This window comes from Oryctolagus cuniculus, chromosome 7, assembly GCF_964237555.1.
Source record: "Oryctolagus cuniculus chromosome 7, mOryCun1.1, whole genome shotgun sequence".
Taxonomy (NCBI): domain Eukaryota; kingdom Metazoa; phylum Chordata; class Mammalia; order Lagomorpha; family Leporidae; genus Oryctolagus; species Oryctolagus cuniculus.
In genome coordinates this window covers 87,394,967-87,411,233 of record NC_091438.1, presented here as the reverse complement: position 1 = coordinate 87,411,233, position 16,267 = coordinate 87,394,967, and the positions used below count along the sequence as shown (strand labels likewise).

At 36.2% G+C, this 16,267-nt stretch overlaps 1 protein-coding gene across 6 annotated transcripts in view; it reads right to left on the bottom strand.

Annotated features, from left to right (window-relative positions):
• TTLL7 (tubulin tyrosine ligase like 7) overlaps positions 1–16,267 on the bottom strand; it is a 160,301-nt gene that overhangs the window by 12,454 nt on the left and 131,580 nt on the right. For all 6 annotated transcript variants that reach the window (XM_070076955.1, XM_051857531.2, XM_070076957.1 and 3 more), the window contains 2 exons: positions 14,498–14,658; positions 5,619–5,792 (listed from right to left, as the gene is read on the bottom strand). In XM_070076955.1, coding sequence (XP_069933056.1) covers positions 5,619–5,792; positions 14,498–14,658 — 335 coding nt within the window. The remainder of the gene's footprint in view (positions 1–5,618; positions 5,793–14,497; positions 14,659–16,267) is intronic.

The window sequence follows — 16,267 nt, the reverse complement described above, 5'->3', positions numbered from 1 at the left end:
ATTCTTTTTTGCCAGTATTACACTATCTTACATAGCTTTAGCTTTAAATCTTGATATATTATAGATAATAAACCCTATCATTGCATTTTCTACTTCAAGATTGTCTTACCTATTCTTATTCCTTTGGTTTTCTGTATGAGTCTTAGAACTTTCATTTCCCCAAAAAAGATATAGTGAAACATTTTCTGTTCCAAAATAAAAATAAAAATGGAAGGGGGCTTTATAATAGTATTACATTGAATTTATAGATGCATGGAAATATTTGAGAGGAATTGGCATTAATAATGTTGATTTCAATGATGAAGTAGGTATATCTTTCTCCTGCTTACATTTTTGACATAAATGTCTTAATTGTTTTTGCTCAATTTACTCCCAAGTTTTAGATCCTCTTTCAGGCTATTAAAATCATTTCTAAAATTTTAGTTCATTTTTGGTAAATAAAAATACAATTGACTTTCTTATTGTGATTTCATCAACAAAGTCACATTTACTTAAAAATTTATCTACAGGTTTTTTTAAGATTTATACTAACACTGTTAAATCTAGTAGTATGAACTCTAGTTCTTTCATGCCTAATGCCTTTTATTTCTTTTGTTTGCCTCATTAAACCGGGTCCTTAATACAGTGCTGAATAGAAGTGATGGTATAAAGGAACACCTTCAACATTTCAACATTAAGTATGGTTACTGCAAGTTTTTTATGTAGTTATGCTTTATTAGATTGAGGAATTTCTCTTTGTTTCTAGCGAGCTAAGCATTTTTAAAAGCATGACTGTATACTGAATTGTATGAGGTGATTTATCTGTATCTTTTAAAATGGTCTTTTATTCTATTAATGTAGCAAAGTCCACTAATTTTTCAATGTTCTTGCAACCTTAAATTAATGCAATAAGCTGGAGTTCATAATGACTATTATCCAGTATAAGCTGTTTGGGTTCAGTTTGATAATATTTGCTTTAAAAGTTTTGCATCTATGTGTGGGAGTGAGATTGGACTTCATTTTTCTTTGCCATAATGCCCTGGTCAGGTTTTGCTATCAAAAATAGCAGCCTCATAAAACAAGGGAAAAAAGTTCCCTCTTTTTTTGTTCTCTGAGTGGGTTTGATCAAATTGGCTACTGAAGCCACATAAAACCAGGAGTGTTCTCTGTGGGAGGGATTGTAATTATCAAATATGTTTCTTTAGTAGTTATAAAACTATTTAAGGCTTTCTATTTCTTTTTGTGTCACTTTTGCTGATATGTACTTTTCTAGGAATTTTTTAGCTTCATCTAAATTACCAAGTTTATTGGCATGAAAATATTCATAATACTTTATCAAGTTTTTAAATATTTGTAGGGTCTGCAGTCAGATCTCCCTTTTTGTTGCAGATGTTAACTATTCATTACTTTTATATTCTTAATCAGATATTCATCCATTCTTATTATTCCTTCCTAAAATCTTTTTTTGGCTATGCTTATCATCTTTATTCTGTTTGTTTCATTATACCATTAATTTCTGCTCACAATTTTATTATTCCTTTCTTCTATATTCTTTGGGTTCATCTGTTTTTAAAGATTTTGACACAGAGAGAGGGAGAGACAGAGAGAGGTCTCCCATCAACTGGTTCACTCCCCCAGCAGGCTGAAACACTGGGGTTGGGATAGGCCAAAGCCAGGATCCTGGCTTTTACATGGGCATGGAGCCCAAGGTTTTGGGCCATTTTCCATAGCTTTTCCAAGAACATTAGCAGGGAGCTGGATCATAAGTAGAGCAGCTGGGACTTGAACCAGTGCTTATAGAGGATGCCGCACTGCAGGCAATGGGTTAAACTACTGCACCACAACATCAGCCCTCTTTGACATTTGTTTTTGAATGTGGTTTTTGTTATCTTTCCAGATTACTGATTGAGTTTCACCTTTATTTTTCCTAGTAAACCCACTAAAGTCTGTAAATATCACTCTAATAATGATTTTGAAATGTCCTATAAATTTTATTCATATTTTTATATTATTCAGTTCAAAATATTTTTGTGTCCATTATGATTTCTTCTTTGATTCATCAGTTATATAGCATCTTTTAAGTATGGATTTCTTGCTCATTATACACTTGAAGGCTGAAAGACATTGTGGACAGAATAAACGCTCTGTGAGGCTGATGTTGCAGTGTAGCAGGTTAAGCTGCCAACAGTGACTCTGCATCCCGTATCTGAGCACTGGTTCAAGTGCTGGCCTGCTCAGCTTCTGATCCAGCTCGCTGCTAATGCATCTGAGAAAGCAGTGGAAGATGGACCAAGTACTTGGGCCTCTGTCACCTATGTGAAAGACCTGGAGGGAATTCTAGGCTCCAGGCTTCAGCTCGGCTGAGCCCTGGCCATTGCAGTCATTTGGAGCAACAATCAGTGGATGGAAAATCTCTTTCTCTATCTCTCCCGTGTCCTATAACTCTGCCTTTCAAGTAAATAAAATAAATATTTTAAAGAAATACTCACATGATTTCAATCTTCTGAAATTTGTTGAAATTTATTTTGTTACTCAACTACCAGGTTGATTTTTTAAAAGTCCCTAATGTGCTCAGTATATTGCATTTCTGAAGTTGATTCACTTCCATATAAGACAGTTTTCCATTAATTATTTTGTCACAATTTTCTGCATCTTTACTGATTTTTTTCCTGAGAAATGACTTTCAAAATATCCCTCTCTTGTTAAAGATTCGTCATACTTTTCCCTTTGAATTCTGTCAAATTTTGCTTTGCAAACCATCTAAGGCACCATTACTCCTAGGAACCTGGGGTGTTTAATAAGACCCCCAATCTTTGGAAGGTCCTGGACTTTTTACCTTAGACTCACAAGGCTGTCAAAGCATGACTCAGTTCTAACAAGTACTCATTAACAAGTATCTGATTAATCCTCTAACGTCCTCAAGCTAATAAATTGGTATTTTAATCCAACTTTCATACTTGTCACCAGAGGAAGGATTTGTCCATGTATCTAGTGCTGTTACCAAAGCAAAGTGCTAACTTGATGGTTTTAAAAAATGTTTTTAGCTATGGAACGCCTTGTGAGATGAGTTTATGTAAAGGCTCAGTGCATAAGAAACAGAAACACAGAGACGCTGAGGTTGAAAAGTGTTTGGAGTTCACATTGCTTCTCAAGTAAGTGACCTGTGGAGCTGGTCAAGAATTCCAGTGTCCTGGAGATAAACCAGTAGTTATATATTTCTAATTGACCAGGGAGGTTCAAGTACAGTCCTATCTGTAAGTCACTATGAATCTACCTGTGAGAAATGGCTTTTCACTTGGTGTGCCTATGAAATTATTATCATTTTTCTGGGACTGTAATGTTGATGACCCTCTCTTTCAAGCAACAGAGGTCTTATAGTCTTTAAATCCTCTTAAAAAATATCCCACAGATCTTTGGTCAAGATAAATATAGTCTTCAAAACCTGACTAATGTGAGCTCTATTTTTTTCCTTTCTTAATTTTATGGATAAATTAGCCAAAAATATATTTCTTCATAAATTATTTATGTATATCACATAAATTATTTATATCAAGTATACTTATTTACACACATATAAATTTATATTTATGCTTCATCAGGTAAAGTTCATAAATGAAATTTATCAATCTATTAATAAATATTAAGTGACATCTTCATGGACAGTCAATGTTATAGATGCCTTTTCATATGAAGGAAATATGGCCACTTTTTACATGTTTTTAAATTTATGTGACACTGACTGGGTTTTAATAATTGAATATTAGGCAGAAATGTTTATATTCCTGCCTCCACATGTGTGTTTCCATGTAAAAGAACTTCCTGGCCTCTTTACAGGACTGAGTTATCCAAATTTCCAAACTGTGGGTTTTAAAAGGAGAAAAAGGTGTATTTGGCTTCTCTCTGACTCATCCTTTCTGCAGAAAGAATACATTCTTGTTTTTTGCCTGTCAGTGCTCAAGGAGCTAAACTTCATGGGGTAGTGTTAGTGGAAAGTTTGGGTTGACCCAGCTGTGCTTTGGGGTGGACAAGTTTAATTCTTGAATTCCACAATAGGAAACTCACTTGGTTCACATCTACACCATGCCCCTTGCCCTCCCTCCACCCAATGTAACTTTGATCAATAGTAGAACTCTATTTTGGTGACCACCTGTCTGACTCTGGTATTTTTCTTTCAAATGGTTCTGAAGGTAAGCAGAAACAAAGGTGCATTTACCGGCACCCCAACATGCTTACAGTCACTAGACTGGGGTTACTTTGAGCAATTATCAGAACTGACTGTCAGGTGGTGAAGAAAATCCAATGGTCTGAGCAACTGTAAGACATAACTCTTCCTCCAGTGCAAGCAGGAAGACTCATCCCATTTTGCCTACCCACTAAAGCAACAAGATCCACCCATGAAATTGGGTTATGAACTCTGAAACTGGTAGCACTAGCATTTAAGAATCTTAGTAAACTTTTCCTTATACTGGAATTTAAGGTCTTCCTGATCACAGCCCCAGAGTATCACCCCTTAAAGAGAAGGCTCTGTGTTTATATGCTATAATGTCTAAAAATAGCTGTTGTTCTTTTAAATTATGTTAAAGTATTAATGAAAGTAACATTTTATTTTAATAATTTAACTGTCATTTACATATTTTCTATATTGGTGTTTAATGCTAATGTTGTGATCAGTTTCTATTTACAGAAAGCTTAGAATAGATTAGAAGTCCCACAAAAGTACAAAGACAGAAACCAAGGAAAAGATTAAAAATTTCTCTCAGTAGTTTTTTTTGTGTATAAAATTCTGAGCCATTCTTCTACTGCAAGTTACTTTTGTAAAAAGTTAGCTTTCTTATACTCCCTGAAACCCTTATTATAAATGTCAATTTGTAGGTCTTTCAAAAAGAAAACCTAAGTGATACTGGTCCCATTCGCCTCATTGTTTATTCCATTAGCAGTTGATTTTTAAGTCCTCACTACTTTTTCAGAGTCACAGTTTACTTTATTCAATCCTGAATAGCACTGCGGTTTTACACATACCAAAATCAAAAGTCATATGCTCATCTTTATTTCTAATGGGGACCACAATTGCCCTGAGAAATTTTAAAATGTACTTCTTGCTTATTCTTTATGTTTTTTCAGTTTAAAATAATATTTTTGTGTGCTTTTGGAATATTACCTTTTTAGCTAGACAATATTTATAAAATTCAATGTTTAGATTGAACTTATCAGAAGGCGCCTCCTACAGATTTGTTTGGTGATGAAAGGCATAAGAGAAGCATACTGAACAATAAAAACTAACTGGAAGCATCTTTCCTGAGTGTAGCAGGCTCAAGGATAAGCAGTGACCTATTCCTCTGGGAAAACAAAAGTAAAATTTATTACTATATTAGATGTTTTTTGAAAGCAAAATTATATATGCCAAACAGTCTCATTCTATGTATATAATCGATATAACCTTCAGGCTTGGGATTGCTGTCCATGGTCAGTGCCTTAAAAGATTGTACTTTAGAAATCATTTGTAGATAACAGCACATAAGACTTTTCAGAATTCAGCATTCTCTCTAGCCATAGAAGCAAAAACAGACTCTCAGTTTCAAACAGTGCTGTGGCATTACTTTATGTAAAACTCACAGGGAACAGAGAATGTAAACAAGTACCTGGAATGACCCCAGTCAGGAGCAAAGCCTGAGAGTGATCCTCTTGTGTCACTTGCATATTTGTAAACCACTAGCAGGCACTGTTTACAAAGCTCTACCAGGCGCTGGCAGCACTGGAGCTGCAAAGGAGTCACCACCTCCGGGCTTTTACTGAATATACTCTCCCAAGAGGATCTGTTGGCATGGAAACAGACATGACCTCATGTTCACTGTTAAAAATGGCAATCATCTATATCACTTACCTAGCAACAAACTGTGTCCTCACACATTCGCAGCAACCATGGATGGCTGAAAGTATCTTAAATAGGTGCAGATTAGGAAATTATCCTTTGCATTTAAGAAACAAAACATCAAATTCATATACCATTTTTCTTTATTGCCTTTAATGCATAGACAACAAGGTGATTTCCCAGTACTTTCTAAAAAGTCGAGTGATTTGGAAAATACTGAGCTAATGTTTCAAAAATTAACTATTTTAGCAATGTAGGTTTCTAGGAATCAATATTTACCTGAATATTAATAGTGGTCCCACAAAAGAATTAAAACGTTCCTGTAACTTAATTTGTGAGTTCTCTGCCTTAGGAGAATTTAGGTTATGATCACCTTTTTCTACATCTTTCAGACATAGGTTTACCCATGAGATTCTTACAGCACAGGCAGATTCTTCACTACAGAAGTAAAGATGTCTCAACAAACGCTGCTCTACTGCTATCCCCAAAGTGGCATCCTTCCTCCTTCCGGACACTCAGCTTATTTCAAAGAAGTGGTAGCTCACCCTTGTTTAACTTTAATTGTGTGTGTGAGAGAGAACAATAGTTTTCTATCACGGCTGAAATCAGAAACCACCTTACTACCACACCATTATCAATGAGCAAAGAGACATATACACACATGCAGAAAGAGAGAGAGAGAAATTCCTTAGTGTAAGTGAAACTCTTTTGAAGCCTTGAGGGGTAAGTTTAATTTGAGACTTAGTAATGGTTCAAGTTTCATTTTACATAAACTATTTCATGCTACCTTCAGAGAGAAAAGAGAGTAGATTTTCAGAAAGAAAAAAATATTAAGGAAAATATTTACCTAAAGAAATGTACTACCCAATGGAAAATTCAAAGGCTGCATTTTCAACCTTCTGTGGACTTCTGATATATTTGGAATTTTTTAAAATGCTTTAGAAGTTCAGGTAATTTTTTAGTAGAAAAGATGCTGTTTATTTTATCAGGAGAAACATGGTCCCCAAAATATAGCATTTCATCAGTGAATGACAAGATTTTTAAAGGAAATAAGATTCAAATGAGTTAACTGGAAGAAATAATTTTTCTTCTCTGTTCTGAGATGTTCAAGACTGAATATAATATTGAGGTGTTTTCAATTAACAAAGGAATCAACGTTCTCTTCATTCATGAAACAATAATATGGTACTTGAATTAACTCTAAAAATAAAATTTATATTATTACCAAATATAAGAAAAACTAGATGTGATTATATATATGTTTATCAAGATGAATAAAGAAATGAAATGTATTTACTTAACTTGATCAAGAAAAACATTGTAGAAAATTAATTATGGAACATATTTTTAATTACTATGTCTTACTCTAGCAGACCCTACAAATCTGCACCCAGAAAAATAAGATTTTCATAAATATATACAGAAAACATCCAGTAATTTGACTGTCTAGCACATTCCCTTCTCTCTGCAGAGACTTTGAATATGCATACAAAAGTCCACCTACTCTCAACTTGGAAATACATTGCTTTTATATTTTGGAGCCATTTTATGAGAGCTACTAACAGGGTCGTTCTGATCATGGTAATTTCCCTTTACTTAATTCAGGACTTAGAGGTAGGAAAAAACAAATAAATGGAAGGAAGATGAAAGAATTTCTTCTGTAATACCCTAATTTGATATAAATTTCTGAATATATGAGTCATAAAATAAATAACTAGTTTTGGCTTCTCATCTTCTCAAACTTCCTTTAATATTCTAAGCAAATATATGCGGCTGCCACTGTGGCATATGAGTTAAACTGCTGTCTACAATGCCAGCATTCCATGTGAGCACCAATGGGTCCTGGCTGCTCCACTTCTGATCTAGCTCCCTGCTAATGCACATAGGAAAACAGCAGAAGATGACCCAAGGAAACCTGGAAGAAGCTCCTGGCTCTTGGCTTCAGCCTGGCCCTGCCCAGCCATGTGGCCATTTAGGAAGTGAACCAGTGAATGGAAGATCTGTCTGTCTATATCATTTTCATTCTCTCTCTCTTTCTCTTTCTGTACTTCTGCCTTTCCAATAAATAAATTTTTTAAAAAAATAAGAAAGAAATAAAACGAATCAGATATTCTGTGCATGGTAATAGGCTATCGGTGCTCCTGCGTGAAGGAGACATGCTCCTCAAAGCGAGTGCATCAGACTATTTCCCACCTCTTCCCTGCCACCTGGCATGCCTGAATAGATAGAAAATGCTTTTGCAATGATACTGGATCTTGATTTTCATTATGAGCAACACAAAGTTTTGTTAAAAGAAAGGAGCTAGAAATAGTTAAAAAAAAAAAAAAAAAAAAAAAACAGGGCTTTTTCAAAGAACCCTGGGTACCATCTGCTTGCTCTCTGAATCTAAATTCCAGAGAAAAGGGAGTGCCAAAAATCTACGAATTCAAAAAGAAAAATTAAATGATTAAAAAGTTCTTTCTCACTCTTCCTAATCCCCCCAGAAATATAAAGGGAAATGAATTTAAATGGTTTTTAAAGTAATATAATGATAAGATACAGAATACTGAGTAACTCTGGCAATAAAAGGAGTTATTAATGAAATCCAAAGGCTTTAAAAAAATCCTCGAATTATCCAGTAATCCAAAAAATTTTCACCCTTTTTCTCATCAAAACATTTAACAAAGTAATTATCTAAAGAACGAAACTGATTTTCTTTCTCCTATGGTAGAAAAATCCTAGTTGATGACTGAGTGGCTCAAAGATAATTAGCAGAAAGAACAAAGGAAAGTAAAAACAAAAACAACAACAAAAACTGTGCAATATGCCAACAGAATAATCACCAACAGAGATTACTGAGCCGAAAACAAGGACTAATGAGAACTTATCCAATCAAAAGGGACATGAGAAAAGCAAGAGTCACGTCAATTTAAGGGTCTCTATTTTATGCATGCATTTTCAAGAAGGCATAATTCATCCTAGGAACACCCTTCAAACATCCCTTGAAATGTCTGCTTGTCCTAAGAGTCTAAAAAAAAAGCTTACACATTCCAAAGTATCTCAGGAAAAGGCGTTTGGCTCAAGGGTCCAAACCATTACAATAAATTTATCTTCTAATTTCTTTTTTCCCCAAACTTTTGAAGTACTATTGTGTGTGCATGTCTATGTAATATAGGAAACCATACAGAACTTAAAACACACGCATATATACACACATACTGACACTTATTCCAGAGTCCAATCACACATTTAGCCTAAAGTTTGTTGACACGGGAAAAGAAAACACCATGCAACTTCTCCATCCTTTACAGGAGCCTGGCATTAGCAGAAATGCAGGCTAAGTAACAGGGAATGGAATGGAGAAGCAGCCAGGGCCAGAACAGGCCAAAAAAAAGGGAGGGTGGGTCACAGGGGTCTTCCACAGATTCTATTCTTTGCGGGTACATTTTGGCTTTTCCAAATCAGGGTATTCCTTCTCTCATACTACCCAAGTTTTAACTTCCCATAGCTGCCTTCCCTGAGTTCCCAGGCATGAGTTCAAGTTCAATAGAGCCCTAAGGCTCCTCATCCCAGTGAAACCTAGTAGATAATTTTAATCAAGAAAATTCCAAAAGCTAACAAAAAAATTTAATCAATGACATGAAAGATCTCTGTAATGGAAATTATAAAACATTAAGAAATAGAGGAAGACACAAAAAGTGGAGAAATCTTTCATATTCATAGAATTATCATCAAAATCTCTATACTACCGAAAGCAATTTAAAATTTAAAAAAATGTAAAAAATAAAAGACATTCTTCTCAGATCTAGAAAAAAGACCCTAAAATTCATATTGAAATACAAGAGACCCCAAATTGCTAAAGCAATATTAAATAATAAAAACAAAGTCAGAGGCATCACATTACCAGCTATCAAGGCATACTACAAGGCTGTCATATACAAAACAGACTGATATTGGCACAAAAAATAGACATGTGGACCAACAGAACAGAGTAGAAGCCCAAGAAATTAATCCATTCATCTACAACCAACTAATCTTTGATGAATGAGTACAAATCACTCCCTGGAGAAAGGATAGTCTGTTCAACAAATGGTATCAGGAAAATTGGATCTCTGCATGTAGAAGTATAAAACAAGACCCTTACCTCACACAGTATACAAAAATCAACTCACAGTGGAAAAAGGATCTAAACCTAAGACTTGGAACTATCAAATTACTAGAGGAGAACATAGGGGATACACTGAAAGATGTTGACCGACACAAAGACTTCTTAGATAAGATTCCAGAGTTAAGGCAATAAAAGCAAAAATAGACTGATGGGATTATATTAACCTAAGAAGCTTCTGCACCACAACGAAAACACCCAGCAAAGATAAAAGGCAACTGACAGAATGGGAGAAAATATTTGCAAACTATACATCTGATAAATGATTAATATCCAGAATATATAGAGTTCAAGAAAGTCAACAACAAAACAAGCAATCTAGTTAAGAAATGGGCTAAGAATAATATGAACAGATATTTTTCAAGGAATGAAATATGAATGGCCAACAGACACATGAAAACATGCTAAGGATCACTAGCCATTAGGGAAATGAAAATAAAAACCACAATGAGGTTTTACCTCACCCCAGTTAGAATGGCTATCATCCAAGAATCAAAATATAACAAATGACGGCAAATATGTGGAAGAAGAAAGTACCCTAACACACTGTTGTAGGAATTCAAATTAGTATAACCACTATGGAAGACAGTAAAGAGATTCCTCAGAAATTTGAAAACATTACTCAGTTATTCCACTCCTGGAAATTTACCCAAAGGAAATGAAATCAGAACATAAAAGAGTTATCTGTACTTCTTTGTTTACAGCAGCTCAATTCAAAAAAGCTTTTTATGGAATCAACTCAGATTTCCAACAACTGATGACTAGATAAAGAAAATGTGGTATATATACATGATGAAGTATTATTCATAAAACAGAATGAAATCCTGTCTTTCACAACAAAAGAGATCCAATTGGAGACCATTATTCTTAATAAAATATGCCAGTCCCAAAAAGACAAATATCATGTTTTTTCTGATTTGCAGTGATGAATGTGGACAGTACAAAAAAATGTAATGTATATGAGTAATATTGACATCTTGAGATTTGATTATTGTTTATAGCTGTGTGTATACTCCTGAGGAACAGTGATCTTTCTACTTCCTACTTGATTAATTCCTTTTTTAGTGAAAGATTAAGTTTGTGATTATAAAGTAAACTGAAAGTATGCCATCGCAAAAATTTACAGAAAAATAAGGAAAGAGGGGATGTGTGAAGGAGAGAGGAATGGAAGAAGGTATAATTATGCCCTTAAAACTGAATATATGAAATCTGTTCCCTTTAGGTAAATAAAGAAAAGAAAATTCCCAGGGCTATTCCCCTAAAAGAACTAATTCAGAATGTGGGGCATCCTAGCACTCTGCAAGCCCACATGTGATAAAAGCATTCCTTGGCCTGCTCTTTAGCAGCCTGCAAGAGCAAAAAGAGGGACAAGGAGGTTTTCTGTTTGATGCATTCATAAAACCCCTTGGCCAATCCTACAGAAACCTGCCACAAAGATCTATACCACTCTTTGATGTCTATGGAGGCAGACAGTGGATGGCTTACTTACTTTGTTTTATTATTGGGGATGCTGACAGGCAGAGGCAGGAGTCAAGGTGGCCTAGAGTTGTGTGGATTATAGTTTTCAAGATTTTACACCTAAATTTGAAATAAAGTTACACCTCATATAGAAAACATTCCTTTAAAAATTAGCAGAGTAGATTTTCACCTTGACTGCCCATTAGTTAGATCAAAGGTTAAAGCAGTGTGTGTGTGTATTTGTATCAGCTCAAAGGATAAATAGAATTATTCTGGATCCAAATTGAGAATCAGACACTCATAGTACTATATGACTTCAGCAAACTGAGGAAGCCTAAGAATTGCATTTGTAAATAAACCTGCAAAATAAACCTGGTGTTAAAGTGACCTCTACAAATCACCAAACTGAAAGAAATGAATGGAGAGTAGAGTCAAACTTGACTCAAAGCTACTTCTGCTCCACACACCCAGACATAATGCTTGGCCTTTAGCTAATGCTGTGGAACTTAGAATAAGACAAGCTTGAAACCACCGGCAAGCTCTGAGAGGCAGTGAAACGCAGTGAAACACAAATGTAGGAGAATGGGCTCTTGCCTCAGGCTCACTCACTTACAAGGGGAGCTGGACAAGTTACTCATTCTGTTCGTGGCTCAAGATCTTCAACTGTTAAATGTGAACAATAGCAATACTTCACTCAAAATATTTTTGTGAAGATTTTCCAAACATTTACTATGTAACAGATTATCAGACATTTAGTTTGCCTTCAATTAATATCATTTACTATCACTCTCATTACCAATAGTAGAGATACCATCAGGAGAATTTGAGGGAAATATTGTACCTGCAAGAGGAGAAAAAGGATTCTAAATCCAGTTAAGGTGTGTTGGCCTAGAGAGGCAAGGAAATACATTTTATGGGTGTCTTCAAGTCGAGCATTAGCAAATAGCCATGGACTCCAAGCCACCAGCACCAATTTCAGTAACAGAATGTCTCAGTGCCTTCCAAGGTGCAAAGTAGCTGAGATTCATAGACAGAAATGGCTTCCCAACCTGCCTTCCCTTAATCCTGTGGTTATTCTTCTGGTCATACAGGTTTGATATCTCCCTTCTCTCTGTCTTTATTTAGTTGTTCACAAAATCCTGTTAGTTTTTTAATCACATTCCCATTGTGGCTATTCTAGATTATTTTCATTTGTTTCTTTCAACAATTATCAAGTACTTAGGGTCCAGCACCGTGGCATAGCAGGTAAGGCTGCCACCTACAGTGCTAGCATCCCATATGGGTGCCAGTTTGAGTTCCAGTTTGTTAACACAAAACAATGGATCAACAAACAACAGCAACAGAAAACATTTAAATGATGAGCTCAAATTGCAAGAATCTGCAAGTTAAGCCACTGTCCGCGATGCCAGCATCACTTCTCGGCACTGGTTTGTGTTCCAGCTGCCCCACTTCCAATCCAGCTTCCTGCTAATGGCCTGGAAAAGTACCAAAAGATGAACCAAGTTCTTGGGCCCTTGCCACCCACATGGGAGACCCAGAAGAAGCTCCTGGCTTCTTGCCAGGCTGTTGTGGCCATTTGGGGAGTGAGGCAGTCAGTGGAAGATCTCTCTCTCCCCCTTTCTGTGTAACTCTGCCTTTCAAATAAATAAGCAAATCTTTAGAAAAAAAAAAAAGACCCCCCTCTATGTGAAATTGTGTCATACTTTATCTGTATACCTGTGCTTCTTTTCTGATGACTGCTTCTATGTAAATCATATTTTATCTTCTTGAGACCAGAGCTTAGTGATCATGAATGTGAACTCTGGGTAAAAGCTAAATTAGTTGAAATCCCAGTTCTACTGGCTCCTTAGCATCTGTCTGTGCCTTGACAGATAACACAGAATGAGATGCAAAGTGACCTTATGAACATTAAATCACTTGACAAACATAAAGTGATTAGAACAAAGCCTGAAACGTGGTAGCAAGAGGAGTTTCTCATCATTGCTAAGTTTCTGGAGGAGAGGATGTGTGTCAGGCTCAACTTCGTTCTTGTATCTTTCAAAGTATCTAACACAGAAAAGTACTTGATAATCCTTTTTTAAAAAAGATTTATTTATTTATTTATTTATTCATTTATTTATATGAAAGGCGGAGTTACAGAGAGAGAAAGATACACTAGGAGATCTTCCATCTGCTGGCCCACTCTCTAAATGGCTCCAATGGCTGGAGCTGGGCCAATTCAAAGCTAGGAGCCAGAGCTTCTTCTGGGTCTCTCACATGGGTGCAGGGACTCAGGGACTTAGGGCATCTTCAGCTGCTTTCACAAGTGCATTAGCAGGAATCTGGGTCAGAAGTAGAGCAGCTGGAACTCAAACTGTTGCCCATATGGGATGCTGGTGCTGTAAGAAGCAGCTTTACTCACTATGCCACAGCACCGGACCCTAAGTACTTAATAATTGTTTAAAGAACTAATAAAAATAATCAAGAGTAGCCACAGTTTGAATGTGATAGAAAAACTAATAGGATTTAGCAAACAACTAAATAAAGACAATGAGAGAAACGGGAGATATCAAACCTGTATGACCATAATAACCATAGGATTAAGGGAAGGCAGGTAGGGAAGCCATTTCTGAACCAGAGGGTATGGAAGGAATCTCTGGTTTTAGATAACTTGAGGCTAAAATGACAATTAAATCATAGGAGCTTTAGTAGCACTGAAACTCTGGAGACAAGCAGGAGTGTAAGCATAATTTAACAGTCTGTTATATAAAACCAACAGCAGAAGTTTCAGGATATTGGCTTGCAATTGAGATTTTAACATTAATTAAGACTCCTTTCTCTCCATTGAATTCAAATTAGTTAGGTGTTATTGTATTCATATTCATATTCATCATCTTATCTCAATCAGCTTAACTAATATAAATTATAGTTGAATACTAAAAATTACATGCAATAAAAATAACTACATTTGAAAGTATTATTAAAGAAATTCAACCATTTTATTGGACTGCCTTTTTAAATAGTAAAATATTTATGATTACAATAATGAAACGTGGCTTAGCACTTACCCTGAATCACAGAAACAATTCCACAGTCCTTGGCCATGACTCCAGAGTAAGCGATTAAAAACCCGGTTGAAAATCCGATATAAATTTACTTCCTCAACATCAGGAACCTTCCAGATGCGTGGAAGAACTGTACGAACACTTGTTTTTACTATGTCCAAAACCTAGTGGAAAAAAATTACTTAAAATTAGGTATGGATGTGTTTCTAAAATTCAGTGATGAGTACACATACTCCATACAATTAAACAACAGCATGGAATAAGAAATCCAGAACCAGTCTATGCACTTATAAACCTTTGGCATATGACAAATCTGGCAAGTGAGACAACTGTTCAGTAAGTGGAAATTTAGAAGTAGTGATCTTTATGAAAAAATAGGTAAACTTGAGCCCTTACTTCACTCAACTAACAAAATATTAACATTCAAGGGATTAATGTCTTAGGTGAAAAAAAATCCATTGAGTGAAAAGTTTACTTGAGTCACAGAAAGGTATGAATCATAAAAAATGAACCAATCTTGATTATATTAAAATTAAGTTGTAGGCATTGTACTCCAGGGGGTTGAACCACCACTTGGGACGTCCACATGGCATATCCAGCTGAGATCCACCCCTGCCTCTGCTTCCAACCCAGCTTCCCTCTAATGCAAATAAGATACAGCAGATAATGGTGCAAGTGCTTGGATTCCTGCCACCCCATGGGAAACCGGGTTGTTATTCCTGGCTCCTGGTCTTAGCCTGGCCAGCCATGGCTTTTCCAAATACCTGGGGCATGAACTAGTAGACTGAAGATCTTTCTCTCTCTTACTATCTTTCACACTCATTCTGCCTTTCAAATAAATAAATAAAACTTTAAAAAACTAAGAAATTATGTTCATTAAAGAAAATAAAACACAAATGAATAACCTAGGAAAATATATCCAAAACAAATACATCAAACAAAAGATTAGTATCAGGAATGCATAAAGAAGACCTAAAAGGACTCGGTCATTTTTCTTTTTTTTTTTTTTTTTTTTTTTTGACAGGCAGAGTTAGACAGTGAGAGAGAGAGACGGAGAGAAAGGTCTTCCTTCAGTTGGTTCACTCCCCAAACGGCCGCTACAGCTGGCGCACTACGCCGACCCGAAGCCAGGAGCCAGGTGCTTCCTCCTGGTCTCCCATGCGGGTGCAGGGCTAAGCACTTGGGCCATCCTCCACTGCCTTCCCAGGCCACAGCAGAGAGCTGGACTGGAAGAGGAGCAACTGGGACAGAATCCAGTGCCCCAACCGGGACTAGAACTGGGGGTGCCGGCACCGCAGGCAGAGGATTACTCTAGAGAGCCATGGTGCCAGCTCAAACAGATATTTTTCAAGAGAGGAAGTTCAAATGGCCAACAGACACTTTAAAAAATGCTCAGGATCACTAGCCATCAGGGAAATGCAAATTAAAACCACAGTGTGGTTTCACCTCACTCCAGTTAGAATGGCTCTCATACAGAAATCAAGAAACAAATGCTGGTGAGGATGTGGGAGAAAAGGTACCCTAATCCATTGTTTGTGGGAATGTAAACTGGTACAGCCACTGTAAGAGACAGTGTAAAGATACCTCAGGAATCTGAATACAGACCTGCCATATGCTCCAGCCATCCCACTCCTGTGAATTTACCCAAACCAAATCAGCATGTGAAAGAGTTATCTGTACCTCCATGTTCATTGTAGCACAATTCACAATAGCTAAAAAACTGAATCAACCCAGATGTCCATCAACTGTTGACTAGTAAGGGAATGATACCAT